The sequence below is a fragment of the Sphaerodactylus townsendi genome, linkage group LG01, assembly GCF_021028975.2.
Source record: "Sphaerodactylus townsendi isolate TG3544 linkage group LG01, MPM_Stown_v2.3, whole genome shotgun sequence".
Classification (NCBI taxonomy): Eukaryota; Metazoa; Chordata; class Lepidosauria; order Squamata; family Sphaerodactylidae; genus Sphaerodactylus; species Sphaerodactylus townsendi.
This window is the reverse complement of record NC_059425.1, coordinates 2,527,837-2,542,579: the sequence shown is the minus strand read 5'-3', so window position 1 is coordinate 2,542,579 and position 14,743 is coordinate 2,527,837. Positions and strand designations below refer to the sequence as shown.

General features: G+C 48.6%; 1 protein-coding gene and 1 non-coding gene across 2 annotated transcripts; one reads left to right on the top strand and one right to left on the bottom strand.

Moving 5' to 3' along the window:
• The first annotated feature begins 749 nt into the window (after positions 1–749).
• Positions 750–818, top strand: TRNAA-GGC. The gene has a single exon. It is a non-coding gene; the product is annotated as a tRNA-Ala (tRNA).
• A 10,531-nt stretch (positions 819–11,349) lies between these two features.
• On the bottom strand, positions 11,350–14,686 carry LOC125439298 (mucin-5AC-like). Its single transcript, XM_048508344.1, has 2 exons — positions 14,625–14,686; positions 11,350–13,372 (listed from the first exon to the last, which is right to left on the bottom strand). Exon 2 carries the CDS (start codon positions 13,349–13,351, stop codon positions 12,293–12,295), a length of 1,059 nt encoding a protein of 352 aa, XP_048364301.1. The 5' UTR covers positions 13,352–13,372; positions 14,625–14,686; the 3' UTR covers positions 11,350–12,292.
• Between the last annotated feature and the right edge of the window lie 57 nt (positions 14,687–14,743).

The following is a 14,743-nucleotide window of genomic DNA, read 5'->3' as shown; positions in this document are numbered from 1 at the left end:
TCCATGAATCTGTCTAATCCCCTTTAAAGCCATCTGTGCCTGTAACCATCACTACGGGGCTTTCCGCACTACAGAAGGGAGCTAAGGTCGACTCGGTTCCCTTCAGTGGAGGGCGATTCCAGGCTGTCCACACAGCAACTTATTTGGCCCCCTGGAACCGAGCTAAGTGGGCGGGATCATCTTGGTGCCTGTCTCGCTCCTCGATCGTGATTGGAGCTTGTGTTACCACAGGAAATAGGAGCGTTCTTTTTTAAAACAGTTTTTACAGTTTACAGTTTACAGTTACATGCGCTTTCTGCCCGCCACAGCTCTCCCGTTCTGCGCATGCCACAAAAGTGGCTCCTGATTGGTTGAACGGATGAGGTGTCGTTTTGATGCATCCGCACTTTGAAGCTTCGAAGCGGTATCGACCTTGTTCCGGCAGAAAAGTGTAGTTCATAACTGCGACAAGGATGTCGCAGTTTTGAGGGGGGGGGGGGAACTGAGACAAAACAATGTTGAGCTCGGTTGCAGTGCGGATTCACTGAGGCGAACCTAGGTAGAAACCAGTACAACTCTGTCAGTGTGGAAAGCCCCGTCTTCTTGAAGTAAATTCAACACTCAGCAAGGAAAGGGACAGACTTGGATTTGACTGTCACACTCAGCATTTTTAACTGAGCAAGGATTCGCACCAGACTCTTGCCAGTCCCAGTTCAGTATTCTACACTGAGTGTTCATATTTTTTTTCTTGCTCGTTAAGTCAGGGAGGGGCTGTGGCTCAATGGTAAAGCATTTGCTTGGCATGCAAAAGACCCCAGGTTCAATCCCTGGCATCACCAGTTAAACGCTCTGGCAGTAAGACATGTCAAAGATCCAGTCTGGTAGAAAGTGATGTGAAAGACCTCTGCCTGAAACCCTAGAGCAGTGATGGCGAACCTTTGGCACTCCAGATGTTATGGACTACAATTCCCATCAGCCCCTGCCAGCCCCTCCCATCAGCCCCTGCCAGCCAATTGGCCATACTGGCAGGGGCTGATGGGAATTGTAGTCCATAACACCTGGAGTGCCAAAGGTTCGCCACCACGGCCCTAGAGAATGCTGCCAGTCTGAGTAGACAATACTGACTTTGATGAACCAAGGGTATGGCTCAGTATAAGGCAGCTTCATCTGTCATGGATGGATTCTGCACAGCTTAAATATAATATCTCCAAGACATTATAAATAGTGTTTTGGGGAAGAGCATCAGTCACACAGGTCTCCTCCCCACAATGACGTAAGCCTGTTATATTACAGGGCCTGTAAGACAGAGCTATTCCACCGGGCCTTTGGGGAGGCTGGCCATGGTTCCATCGCCCCCCACTGAGATCGAGGCTGCCTGTTTTTCCGTCCTGGTTGGGCCCTGATTTCATCTTGAGCCCTACCTACCCCTCCCCCCCCCCCCTTTTGGCCTTAGATCGCGCGCCTGTTTTTAATAATTCCCGTTGTTTAATTGTATTTATTTTAGAAACTGCTGCTTAAGTTTTAAAAAGTTTTGATGGGTTTAAGTGTTATTTGTATTGGTTGCTGTCTAGAGAACAGCTGTGTTGTGAGCCGCCTCGAGCCCTTCGGGGGTGAGGTGGCCTATAAGTCGAATAAATAAATAAATAAATATTGATCTCAACCCAGTTTTTTCCCCCCAAAATTGCCAAACTTATGATCTTTTCACCAAATCCAATGTTGAAGGTGCTCCCATGCAAACACAATCGGCAGGAGGCACTTCATTCTTCCCGCTCCCCAGATGATTCTCCCTGTCTTCCATCCTTCCACCCTTTTAGTTTTGTGTCTGCTGCTGTATGCTACTTTGAGAAGTTTCTGCCCACCCGCCATTGTACCAGACCCCCAAGTATGTTTCCCCCCCATGGCAGTGAGCAGGACCCCCATTTCACTCATGCATCCACAGTAACACATTCCTTATTGTCATTGTAGGGTACTCCCTTTCTCTCTCTTTTTAATTTTGTATGCTGCAAATGCGAAGCTATGCAGGTGCAGCCAATTGGATTGTGGGGAAATTGGCATGGCTGCGAGGGTTCATTTCTGTATATCTTTGCAGCTATGCATGCATCGGAGTTTTGTTCTATTTTTAAGGAGAAGGGTTTCCTTGTGAAGGTGCAAAAGCAATCTGAATTATTTCCATGGGCTCAGATTGCTTCCTGGACACTTAAATGGCACACGTGCAAATGGAACAAAGGGAAATGGGTTCATTTATAATCTGCAGCTTGTTATAAATATGCCGTGTGAAATCCATCATTGCGAAATGTCTTACTTAGCAATCCATTATGAATTGTGATTATACACTCAATGATACATGCTTACTAAGACTTTGGTGTCACTAGCTAAGATCAGTATCAGTGTCAGTATCAGTATAGCTTTATTGTAGAGCCATAGGCCATTACAATATTAAAACGTATAAATCAGCATGTTATACAATAAAGGGTTTATCAACTAGGAATAAAATATATGGATCTCAGTCCCTCTCAATTCACCCTTCCAATGTGTCTGAGCTAGCTAAGATAGATGATAGTCACTCAGATTGCATTCAGAAGAAGAAGAAGAGTTTGGATTTATATCCCCCTTTCTCTCCTGCAGGAGACTCAAAGGGGCTTACAATCTCCTTGCCCTTCCCCCCTCACAACAAACACCCTGTGAGGCGGGTGGGGCTGAGAGAGCTCCGAAGAACTGTGACTAGCCCAAGGTCACCCAGCTGGCGTGTGTGGGAGTGCACAGGCTAATCTGAATTCCCCAGATAAGCCTCCACAACTCAAGCGGCAGAGCGGGGAATCAAACCCGGTTCCTCCAGATCAGAGTGCACCTGCTCTTAGCCCCTACACCACTGCTGCTCCCTCTGTCACAGAGGGAGTCTTGACGCTTTCACTGTCACAGAGGCAGATTCTGCACCAGCAGGGGGAGCAGCATTCGCACTGGGGCCGTTTTCATGCTGAGGTGCGAGTGACCCCAGAGCAGCTGCTGCCACGGAGATCCCTCCATTTCCTTTCCCCACACTCACCTTCTCTCCTTGCCAAGCTCCACAGGGACAGGGAGCCACACAGAGGTGGGATCCAGCAGGTTCTCACCCGGCGTGCGTGGCAGCCTGCGCCTGCGTGCATTCGTTTCCCGCCCAAGGACTGGCACAGCGGCTACGTCCTTGCCACAGCCCCGCCCAGGAATGCCCCGCCCCCGGAATGCCCAGCCACGCCCCCTCCGTGCCCTACCCAGCCCCATTGGCGCTACGCCACAGTTTGAATCCCACCACCATGGGAACCTGTTACTAAAAATTTTTGGATCCCACCACTGGAGCCACACCCACGGTGCCCTCTGTCCCCTGGGGGTCAAAGGACAGTGTGGGCATGCTTCCCTGTCCCTGCAGAGCTCAGCAAGGAGAGAAGGTGAGTGTGGGGAAAAATGAAGGGTCCCAGAAAGCGCCATTTCCAAGCATGGCGCTGGCAGGGAAATGCAGTTTCCCGAATTCCTTGATCATCGAGTGAGGCAGGGAAATCACATTTCCCTGAGAAATTCAGAGGTGGCAGCTGTGCAAGCCGTGCCGCTGGAATGGTGTTTTTACTGTCCCAGGGGTGCTGTTTTTTGCCCACCATGCAGAATCCGCCCAAGAACAGCGGTGTGAAAGCGGTGTGAAAACAGTGTAAACCCTTTTACACCCTTTTAAACCCTTTTACACCTTTTCACACCATTGTTTTTGGGCCATGCGGAATCCGCTAGTGTGTCAGTGCTGATAAGACTGAACGCAGGGACAAAGCGTCAAGACCCACTTTGGTCTTTCCGTGTCTCCAGGGGAGGGCAGGAGGATGTGGCATCCTGACCAGTGGCGGGATCCAAAAATTTTAGTAACAGGTTCCCATGGTGGTGGGATTCAAACTGTGGCGTAGCGCCAATGGGGCTGGGCTGGGCATGACGGGGGCGGGGAGGGGCATTCCTGGACGGGGCATTGCTGGGTGGGGCTGTGGCAAGGACGCAGTCGCTGCGCCAATCCTTGGGTGGGAAACGAATGCACGCAGGCGCAGGCTGCCACGCACGCCGGTGCACCTCCTGCTAGACTGTGCCAAGTTCTGCGCGCTACTGCTGAGAGGAGGGGCGTCACTAAGGCAAAAATCACATGGCAAAATCACCAATTAGTCACCCCCTGTCGGCACACACAAATAATTAGTAACCTACTCTCGGGAACCTGTGAGAACCTGCTGGATCCCACCTCTGATCCTGACTCTGGCTATGTGTAGTGTTATTTAGAGCTACACTGTGTAGAATTGTCTGGGCTGATAGTAAGCTTCTTAAAGGGGTGGCAGCGGCCTGCACCTGAGTCCGTACCACAGAGTGACCCTGAGGAAGCTGCAAGTTTGTAAACTACTGGTGGGAAGACAAAGGAAGGGGGTTGCCTGGTGTATATAGTGGGAATTCAGACAGACCACCCTGTCTGCCTGATTTGTCCCCTAACAAAAAAGAAAGCTTTTACACACAGAGAACAGAGCAGTACATCCCACAACTGTCTCTCGGCTTTCTCTGACACAGACTGTCAGTCCTCACAGCTTTGACTGAAATTCTGGCTCTCTAGTTGCCTCCGCAGGCGATTCGCAAGCACCTGGCGTAGTAAAATAACAGGTTCGGGACCCAGTTCCCTGAGAAGGGTACTGACCTAGGTCGAAGCCATTGTTGTTCCCCACTGCAACCAGCTTGATCCCAGCTCAGAGGGCGGAATCATCCTGTGCCTCTTCGCTGTTCTGTTCCCATTGGCTACTGTTCTACGGCCGTGTTCCGTCTATCCCCACACACGTTATAAAAAAAAACTGCCACAGGAATGGAGGGACGGAAGGGGCGTTTTTTGATTGGCCAGCTGTACGCATGCCCGAAACACTCAGCTGTGATTGGCTGAATGGGGGACTCCTGGCACCAGAGATTCCCCACTTTACTGGAACTGAGCTGAGTTCGAGCGTGGTTCCCTGAAAAAGTAGTCGTTCCCAACTGGAGTCGGAAATTTGACCGTTACACAGGGCGAAGCTGGTACAAAACCACGTTGATCCCAGTGGTTGTGTGGAGCACTTAGGTCGAACGCGGCTCAAACGTGGGCCAATAACCCAAGTGTGGAATTGACCGCTGCCAATTCAAAGCTGCTGCGGTTAACTCCTTGTTTGCAGGAGCCTTTGCTCAGGTTATAGCTCAGCAAAATCCTGTAACCCGTGACACCTAGCAACAGCATGGGTGCGGGAGGTAGGATTAATGGGGAAGCAAAACTATGAAGCTTTTAGTTTTGGCAAAAGCCTTCGAGTTTATTCTGTACACAGCTCCAACGGATACATCGATTTCGCAGTAACCGAGCCTATGTATTGGAAGGTCTACGGGATGAGACACAAAGTAGCATTGGAAGTTTACCACTCCTGTCCTATGCACATTTATTTAAAGATGTGCAAGGAGCCCTATTTGCAGACATACTCTGCTTGATCAAAAACCATGGGCAGACAGGGTTTCCAGTGACATGGATCTGGATAGCCCCAGGGTTGTCTGATCTCATCAGATCTCAGAAGCTAAGCAGGATCACCCCTAGCTGGTATTTGGCTGAGAGACCTCCAAGGAATACCAGGGCTGTAACCAGTGGTGGGATCCAAAATTTTTAGTAACCGGTTCCCATGGTGGTGGGATTCAAACAGTGGCGTAGCGCCAATGGGGCTGGGCGTGGCACGATGGGGGCGTGGCCAGGCATTCCGGGGTGGGGCATTAATAATTTCTCTGTTACTGTAAAAAACTCTTACGGTAAAAAAAGTTCCTAATTTCCAGCTGGTATCTTTCTGTCCATAATTTAAACTCATTATAGCAAGTCCTATTGTCTACTGCCAACAGAAACAACTACTTCTCCTCTAATTGACTTCCTGTCAAACACTAAATACTTTCAAATGCTTCATTTTGTTTCTAGCAATCAAAAGAAGGAGACTTTCCTTAAACAAGGAACTTGACCATATTTCTAAAACATGTTTTTAAAACAGCCCAACAGGGAGAATTATCCCGTTTTCTACCTTCGCTAACCGGCCACATAGGAAACAACAGGACTTTATGATTTTTGGACCTAATGGAATTTCTAATGGAAAAGCAGACCCAATTAGTAACCCCCTCTCGGCACACACAAATAATGAGTAACCCACTCTCGGGAACCGGTGAGAACCTGCTGGATCCCACCTCTGGCTGTAACATGGAGGCAGGCAGTGCAAACTACCTCTGAATGCCTTTTGCCTCAGAAACCCTACAGGGTTGCCATAAGTCAGCTGTGACTTGACAGCACAACAAAAAATGCACCTCCCAAAGGACTCACGTGTTCCCGTGCCCACATTGGACATCCCTGCTTCCTCTATAGCAGAAAATCACTTTAGGCCATTCAGGAAGAAGTTTATATATATATATAAGAACAGGCTTTTGATCATGTCCAGTCAGGGTTCTGGGCTGACTGTGGAACACAGGCAACATTAGGATCAGAGGTGGGATCCAGCAGGTTCTCACAGGTTCCCGAGAGTAGGTTACTAATTATTTGTGTGTGCCGAGAGCGGGTTACTAATTGGTGATTTTGCTACATGATTTTTGCCTTAGTTACGCCCCTCCTCTCAGCAGTAGCGCGCAGAACTTGAAGCAGTCTAGCAGGAGATGCACCGGTGTGCGTGGCAGCCTGCGCCTGCGTGCATTCGTTTCCTGCCCAATGACTGGCGCAGCAGCTGCGTCCTTGCCACAGCCCCACTCAGGAATGCCCCACCCCCAGAATGCCCGACCACGCCCCCGTCGTGCCCCGTCCAGCCCCATTGGCACTACGCCATCGTTTGAATCCCACCACCACGGGAACCGGAGCCCTTCGGGGATCGGGCGGTATATAAACTGAAACAATAAATAAATAAACAATAAATAAATTCTAAAAATTTTGGATCCCACCACTGATTAGGATCTCTGGTGGAGAATCTATATTGGGAGCTTGGCTAAGAGAAATGATTCCCTGAGGGGCACTGTTAAACCTCTCAGCAGCCTTTGACGCAGTTAGAATAAGAGTTTTGATTTACATCCCACCTTTCTGTCCTGTATGGAGACTCAAGGCGGCTTACAAGCTCCTTTCCCTTCCTCTATCCACAACAGACACCTTGTGAGGTAGGTGGGGCTGTGACTAGCCCAAGGTCACCCGGCGGGAATATAGGAGTGCAGAAACACATCTGGTTCACCAGATAAGCCTCTGACACTCAGGTGGAGGAGTGGGGAATCGAATGTGGTTCTCCAGATTAGAATCCACCTGCTTTTAACCACTGCACCACACTGGCTCTCCTCACCTTCTGCAGTGGCGTAGTGGCTAAGAGCAGTGGCTAAGAGCAGGTGCACTCTGATCTGGAGGAACCGGGTTTGATTCCCAGCTCTGCTGCTTGAGTTGTGGAGGCTTATTTGAGGAATTCAGATTAGCCTGTACACTCCCACACACGCCAGCTAGTCCTTGGGCTAGTCACAGCTTGGGCTAGTCACACCTTGGGCTAGTCACAGCTTTTTGGAGCTCTCTCAGCCCCACCCACCTCATAGGGTGTTTGTTGTGAGGGGGGAAGGGCAAGGAGATTGTCAGCCCCTTTGAGTCTCCTGCAGGAGAGAAAGGGCGGATATAAATCCAAACTCCTCCTCCTCCTCCTCCTCCTCCTCCTCCTCCTCCTCTTCTTCTTCTTCTTCTTCTTCTTCTTCTTCTTCTTCTTCTTCTTCTTCCCCTCACAACAAACACCCTGTGAGGTGGGTGGGGCTGAGAGAGCTCCATAGAACTGTGACTAGCCCAAGGTCACCCAGCTGGCGTGTGTGGGAGTGTACAGGCTACTCTGAATTCCCCAGATAAGCCTCCACAGCTCAAGTAGCAGAGCTGGGAATCAAACCCGGTTCCTCCAGATTAGATACACGAGCTCTTAACCTCCTACGCCACTGCTGAAGCCAAATCCAGGCAAAATGGAAATGATGTTGGCTGGGAAGGTGCTGTCCGGCTGACACAGCATGAGTCCAAGAGGACAGGATGCCTTTGCCCTTATCTGATACAGTCAAAAGCCTGGGTGGAATCTGGGTCTCTCATTTGAATAGCAGACCAGTGTTGCTTTATTGCTTTCTCTATTTATATTTAAAATTGCAAACTGCCCTGAATGTCAACAGGGAGGCAACAAACAAAAAAACACAGTGAATATGCTCTCTGAAGGGCGGATCTTGCTACTGTGGCACCATTTACCCTTTCACTTACCCAAATGTGCACATGTACACAGAGAGAGAAAGAGTAATGTAGTCTTGGTGGGATATTGGCCCTTTCTGTACAAACCCTTTACAATATTTTGAGGCAGGAAATAAAACATTTCCCCCATGGAGTTCCACATTTTTTTCCACCCCCCAAACATTTTGTTTCCAGTCTCAAAAAAGTTCAGCTTATTCTCCGGCTGAAATGTTTTGCAAACACCTTCAGTTGCTGTGCTATCTATTGTGCTATCTATTGCTGTGCTATCTGGAGAACCAAGTTTGATTCTCCACTCCTCCACCTGAGTGGCAGAGGCTTATCTGGTGAACCAGATGTGTTTCTGCACTCCTGCATTCCTGCTGGGTGACCTTGGGCTAGTCACAGTTTTTTGGAACTCTCTCAGCCCCACCAACCTCACAAGGTGTCTGTTGTGGGGAGAGGAAGGGAAAGGAGCTTGCCAGCCACCTTGAGTCTCCTTACAGGAGAGAAAGTGGGGTATAAATCGAAACTCTTCTCCTCCTCCTCCCTTATCTGCTTCCCTGAACGTCTTCTTCAGTAACATTTTCTGAACTCGCTCAGTTCCCCCTCATCACTTTATTTGCATCATTTCTATGTTTGTTCTTTTATTTCTGGGGGATTCACTTTTGAAGCATCGAGTAGTATCAAATGGGACATGAAGCTGTGAAGCACTAAAGGATTAATTCCAGTGGTGGGATCCAAAAAGTTTAGTAACAGATTCCCATGAGAGTGGGATTCAAACTGTGGTGTAGCGCCAATGGGGCTGGGTGGGGCACGATGGGGGCGGAGGCGGGCATTCCAGGGTGGGGCATTTTGGGGGGGGGGTGTGGCAAGGACGCAGCCATTGTGCCGGTCCTTGGGCGGGAAACGAATGCACACAGGCACAGACTGCCATGCATGCCGGTGCACCTCCTGCTAGACTGCTTCAAGTTCTGTGTGCTACCGCTGAGAGGAGGGGCGTAACTAAGGCAAAAATCATGTGGCAAAATCACCAATTAGTAACCCCCTCTCGGGACACATAAATTATTAGTAACCTACTCTCGGGAACCTGTGAGAACCTGCTGGATCCCACCTCTGATTAATTCAACACAGAACTTTTAAAAAATGGCAGCCAAAATCATTTCAAAGGGATGAGCAGACATACATCATTGTAAATGATGGGGAGGGGATTGAAAACGTTTTTGAAATGTTTTAGGGGATTTGTGTAGAAAGGGCCATTGTATCAACAACGCTATGGTGGGCTCAACCCGAGGGGATGATATGCTAGAGAATGTATTTGCTAAGATGCCTGGTTCTCTACCACTTAGGTCTTCCAACTTAGATTCATATCATCATATAGATCTGGTATTGGGGAAAAATTATGGGGAAGAGTCATCTGTTCATCTCTCTTATGATCAGTTGTATATGTCCTTTGGTTAGCCCCAGAGAGGAGCCCAGCTGCCATTTAATTATTTGCAGAGGTCAGCAAAAGCACGGTCAAACACAGATCTGGAGGCTAGCAATGGGCAGCTGCTTCCAGCTCAACCCAAAATTGTATCGACAGCTTGGAGAGCATCCCAATTAAAAAAACAGATCAGCACTGGCGAGTCTTCAATGGGAAACTTACAAATTGTTTGCCTGTGCAGAGCAAGAGGGGATTGGTAATGAACTTTCCCAGGATTAAACCCCAGTTGCCTGCTACATTCACCCTCACCTCCCACTGTGGTCAGTTAGAAGGGACACAGTGAGCGAAGAGGATCACAACACAGTCTAGGTAGGCACACTAGAGTTGATGAAGAGCACAAAAGCTCTCAGTGTTTTTCTGTCAGCTTGGATGCAGTATAGATTTTTCAACCCCCGCTGAAAAAAGAATTTCGGAGATGGGAATAAGGCATTCGGCACTGCGCCAATCTGAGACATCATTTTCAGCACAAACCCAACACTGACATCACTGTGGGGCAATGCTGTAGGACTCTACGGTTAAACTATAGAGTTTGTGAGGAATCCTAGATCATCACCCTTATGCACTGGCAACACTTCCTGTTTTGTCCCAGAAGTGATGTCACACTAACGTACAATATTGTATTTGCTCGGTGCCTCCCCACCAACTTGCTGATGGGCTAGGAGGAACAGGGGGTTCAGGCTGGGGGAGCGGGTATTTCACTATAGTGGGGGACCTGGACAAAACACATAATTCTGACGCCATCAATTATATATGTTTTAATTTTCTGCGAGGGTGGAATGTTTTAGTGACTCTGGTAGTTATTACTGTTTTAATGTATTTATTGATGTGAACCGCCCTGAGCCCCTTGGGGGAGGGCGGTATATAAATTGAACAAATAAATAAATAAATAAAAATCATGGAGCATGGCTGGCGAGAAACAGCAAGCCAGTGCCTGTTGGCCCTTATGGATTAGGGCAGGGCTCTGCAACCTATGGCTCTCCAGATGTTCATGGACTACAAATCCCATCAGCCCTTGCCAGCATGGCCAATTGGACTACAAATCCCATCAGCCCTTGCCAGCATGGCCAATTGGACTACAAATCCCATCAGTTCACGGACTACAAATCCCATCAGCCCTTGCCAGCATGGCCAAATCCCATCAGCCCTTGCCAGCATGGCCAATTGCCATGTTCATGACTGAATGAAATGGCATTGAAACAGAATGCTGGCAATTGGCCATGCTGGCAAGGGCTGATGGGATTTGTAGTCCAATTGGCCATGCTGGCAAGGGCTGATGGGATTTGTAATCCGTGAACATCTGGAGAGCCGCAGGTTGCAGACCCCTGGATTAGGGTTTGCAAGAAAGAGAACAGAGACATTTTTTTCCACCCAGTTAGGTCTGCAGACCTCCATCAATAAGGACATGGGGGTGGGGGTGGGTGGGGGCTCTTTCAGGGTCATTTTTTCCACTTCCCCTCAGTGCAGTGATACCAACTTGGCTTACTCCAATCCCACACAGTGAGCAAGAAATGAAATGTGACCTGCTGAATTTTCTAATGACTTGCTCGATTTTTTTCTCCTTTACAAAGGGACACAGGCACACTGATTTCAGAATTTACAGTTTTATTTTTTTGCTAAATTTACAATTTGACAATCAGAATAAAAAAATCACATTACACGAACAAAGTCTGGGTATTATTTAAATTATGATGCACGTCGTTTACAAAATACATATATCCATAAATAAAAAGCCCACCACTTATAATTTAGAAAAAAAAATCCTTACCTTCTTCTCTGCTCCCCATCCTACCCCCCCAGAAAACACCCATTCCTCATGGAGTACCGTAAAGTAATCCTAACCAAGATTACTTAAAAGTAGGTGCAATTCTGTGTCACAGGGCTTCCTTCCTAGCAAAGGTGTTTAAAGTGATCACTTCAAGTATCCATTTCGAATGGGATAAGAAATCATGGTGGCGCCCTTTCATTTCACATTACATTACGACTGAATGAAATGGCATTGAAACAGAATTCACGGAACATTTTGAAAACCCCGAATATGGAGCCATACTGATGGTTCATCTCGCTCAGTACTACTGATTGGCAATAGATCTCTGTCAGAGAATGGTCAGGCCTACTACCTTCTCAGATAATTTGATTGGAAATGACAAGGTTTAAACCTGGGACCTTCTAGATGCTTTCTATTTCATTCTGACCTAAAAGGTCAATTTCTACGTCCTGTTCCAAGTATAGCTTGGGGGGGGGGGGGAAGCCACGATAGTGAAATAACACCTGACATTTGCAACATATACTTGTGCTCTCGAATGCGAAGACACAGGTACAAGAAAAAAGATCAAGGCACCTTTTATTCTTCGAACTATCCAATTGTATCATTAAGAGGAGGGGGAAAAAATAATCTAGACACAGTTAAGTGCACCTAAAGTCTCATAGAAATCAGTGGGTCCTCAGTATGCATTTTAATTCCATGGATTTCAATGGAACCCAGTTTTATATATTAGGAAATTTCATTCTATACAAGTTACGGTGGGGGACTCCTGCCCACACTCTAAACTACATATTTTCATTCCAAATGTTCCTTGTTGTTTACATTCTCTCAGAGCTCAGTAGCAACTTGCAGAGCTGAAAGACTTTCGGTGCTTTGGAATCGGCGGCGGGGCTGTCGTAAGGCTTCGGGGAGTCACCGACCGACTGTACATCTCTGCCCAAGGGCGTGGGGGTCTTCTGATGTCAGGCAGAGGACGCTTTACAGTGCGCCCTGAACTGTCACCATTGGTCAGGGCTGGTGAAGAAGATTCACATAGCGCTGGGTTCTCAGGAGAGCAGGGACTCAGCGTTTCTACTTTGCATTCTTCAGGGAAGACTTGAAGAATCGGGCCGGGAAGGTCCACGGCGATTGGAGGGGGCTGTATTGTTATCTTCATCTCTGGACCCTGGGACACACATGGAGATGCACCCATGGAACCGCACACTTCGGTGGAGGAGTTTGCATGGGCTGTCAGGGCCTTGGTTTCGCGCTGCTCACCACTGGTGATGGCGGACAAGTTTTCACACGGATTGTGGACTTCCACTGTGCACTCCTCAGCTGCAATTTCAAGGACAGGTCCTGGAATGATGAGTTCAATGGGCGGAGGGTATATCACTACCTTGGAACTGGCCCCTTGTGTCACACACTTCGATTCGCTGTCAAGCCCGCATGGGACCGAGGAAGAGCGAGTCAGAGGAGCTGAGGTGACGGACCCATTGGTAACTGATGTCGACCGTGTGATGGCCAGTGGCTTGGAGCCAGCAGGGATACAGGGTTGTGAGGTTGCGATGAGACACTCATTTGGGAAACTGGTGAGGACAGCTCCAGGGATTGTAATGCACACAGGAGGTGGCTTTATCACCATTTGAGAGTCAGGAGTAGTTGATATGCAACATGGGGTGGAGCCACAAATAGCACGCGGACCAGAGGACTTGGTTACAAGCGCTGCGCAATTGCCGTCAGACCCGTTGGTGAGGCACGCAGTCTCCGTTTCCACTAGGGTTTTACCGGGAGAGGTGGCAAGGATCAGTCCTGGTAGGGTGAGCTTCAGTGGGGGAGGAAATATCACTACTTCCGCATCAGGGCACGACGTGACGCATGGTTTCGTGGCGCACTTTACACCTGAGCTAGACATTCTTCCGGGATGCAGATCAGCCTAAAGAAAGACCAGACACAGAAAAGCAGAATTAGCTTCATGATAATTGAATCATACAGTTGGAAGGGTTAGGTTACGGGTAGGGGGTTCGCCATCTTGTCTGAAGCCCCTGCTGGATGCAGGATCAGCCTAGGCCAGGTGTCTGCAACCTGCAACTCTCCAGATGTTCATGGACTACAATTCCCATCAGCCCCTGCTGGCATGTCAGAGCATCTCTGACATGTGTTCATCCAGCTCCAGAAAGAGGGAATTCACCACCTCCTCAGGCAACCAATTCCTAATGTCCAGCCAGTTCTTTTCATCCTGTAATGGGGAGTCCTGCTGGCAACAGGAACTGCCCTCCTCTAAGCGACAGCCTTTCAAATACTTCCAGGGAGCAATCCTGCCCTCCTCCCCCCACACACAATCTCCTCTTCTCCAGGCTGAACATTCCCAAGACTCTCAATCTTTCCTTGTAAGGCTTGGTCTTCGGCCCCTGATCATCCCCTTCGCTCTCCTCTCCCCCTGCTACATTTTGTCTATATTCTTCCCCAGTGGCCATTGGGACTAGGAATGTGCCAATTCCTAATTTTGCTGCTCTCAAAGTTTTTTCGCTACCTTTGCCCTGAGATGTCACGCCAGGTGAAATTCAACATCAACCTATGGGGCTGCGGATCCCAACCTCTGACTGTTTACTCCTAAGAAAGTGCCCTTGGACAATGGGACACATTTTTTTTCTTTCCTTATGGTCCCTGCCCTGCCCCAGAGATCTTTCCCAAAGTGAGGCCTCCAGATCTGCAACGTGCTTTTCCACGAGGAGAACGTGAGCTGGAATAATCATGTTTAAAGAGCCACAGGAGGATCTGGAAGAGGGCAGAACAAAAAAAAATAGAGCACCTTTGCACACCTTTTGCAACGTCCTGCAAACCCTGTTGCTCGTGTGAACGACTTACCTGTCTCAATTGCTCCAAACTGACCCCTTCCTTCTATCATTCTTGGAGTCACACCTAATTACCAGGGTTGGACTCCTCCTGCCTCCCACCAGCCTATTATCTCTTTCATTTTTTTCTTTCTGAGCATGGCCGATAGGCACACAGGAAAATCATTTCCTCGCTGCGTTCCGTGCATTCCTAATCAACCCTCATGCGAGATTCGAACGTATCGGCCCAGTTTCTTTTTCGGTTTCCCACCCTTTCCCCACCCTTTCTTCCCTCTTCGGACTCTGCTTCGGTAAGCAACATTTGCGATTGTGATGTTAAACTGAGCTACGTACCTGTTCCTTGCCTGCCAGTCGCAGTGAACAGTCTCACCGCCCATGTGTTGCGTACAACCATTTCTCCAGCTTTATAGTTGGCAGGAGAACGGAGGCACTCCCTAAAAGATTTTTTTTCC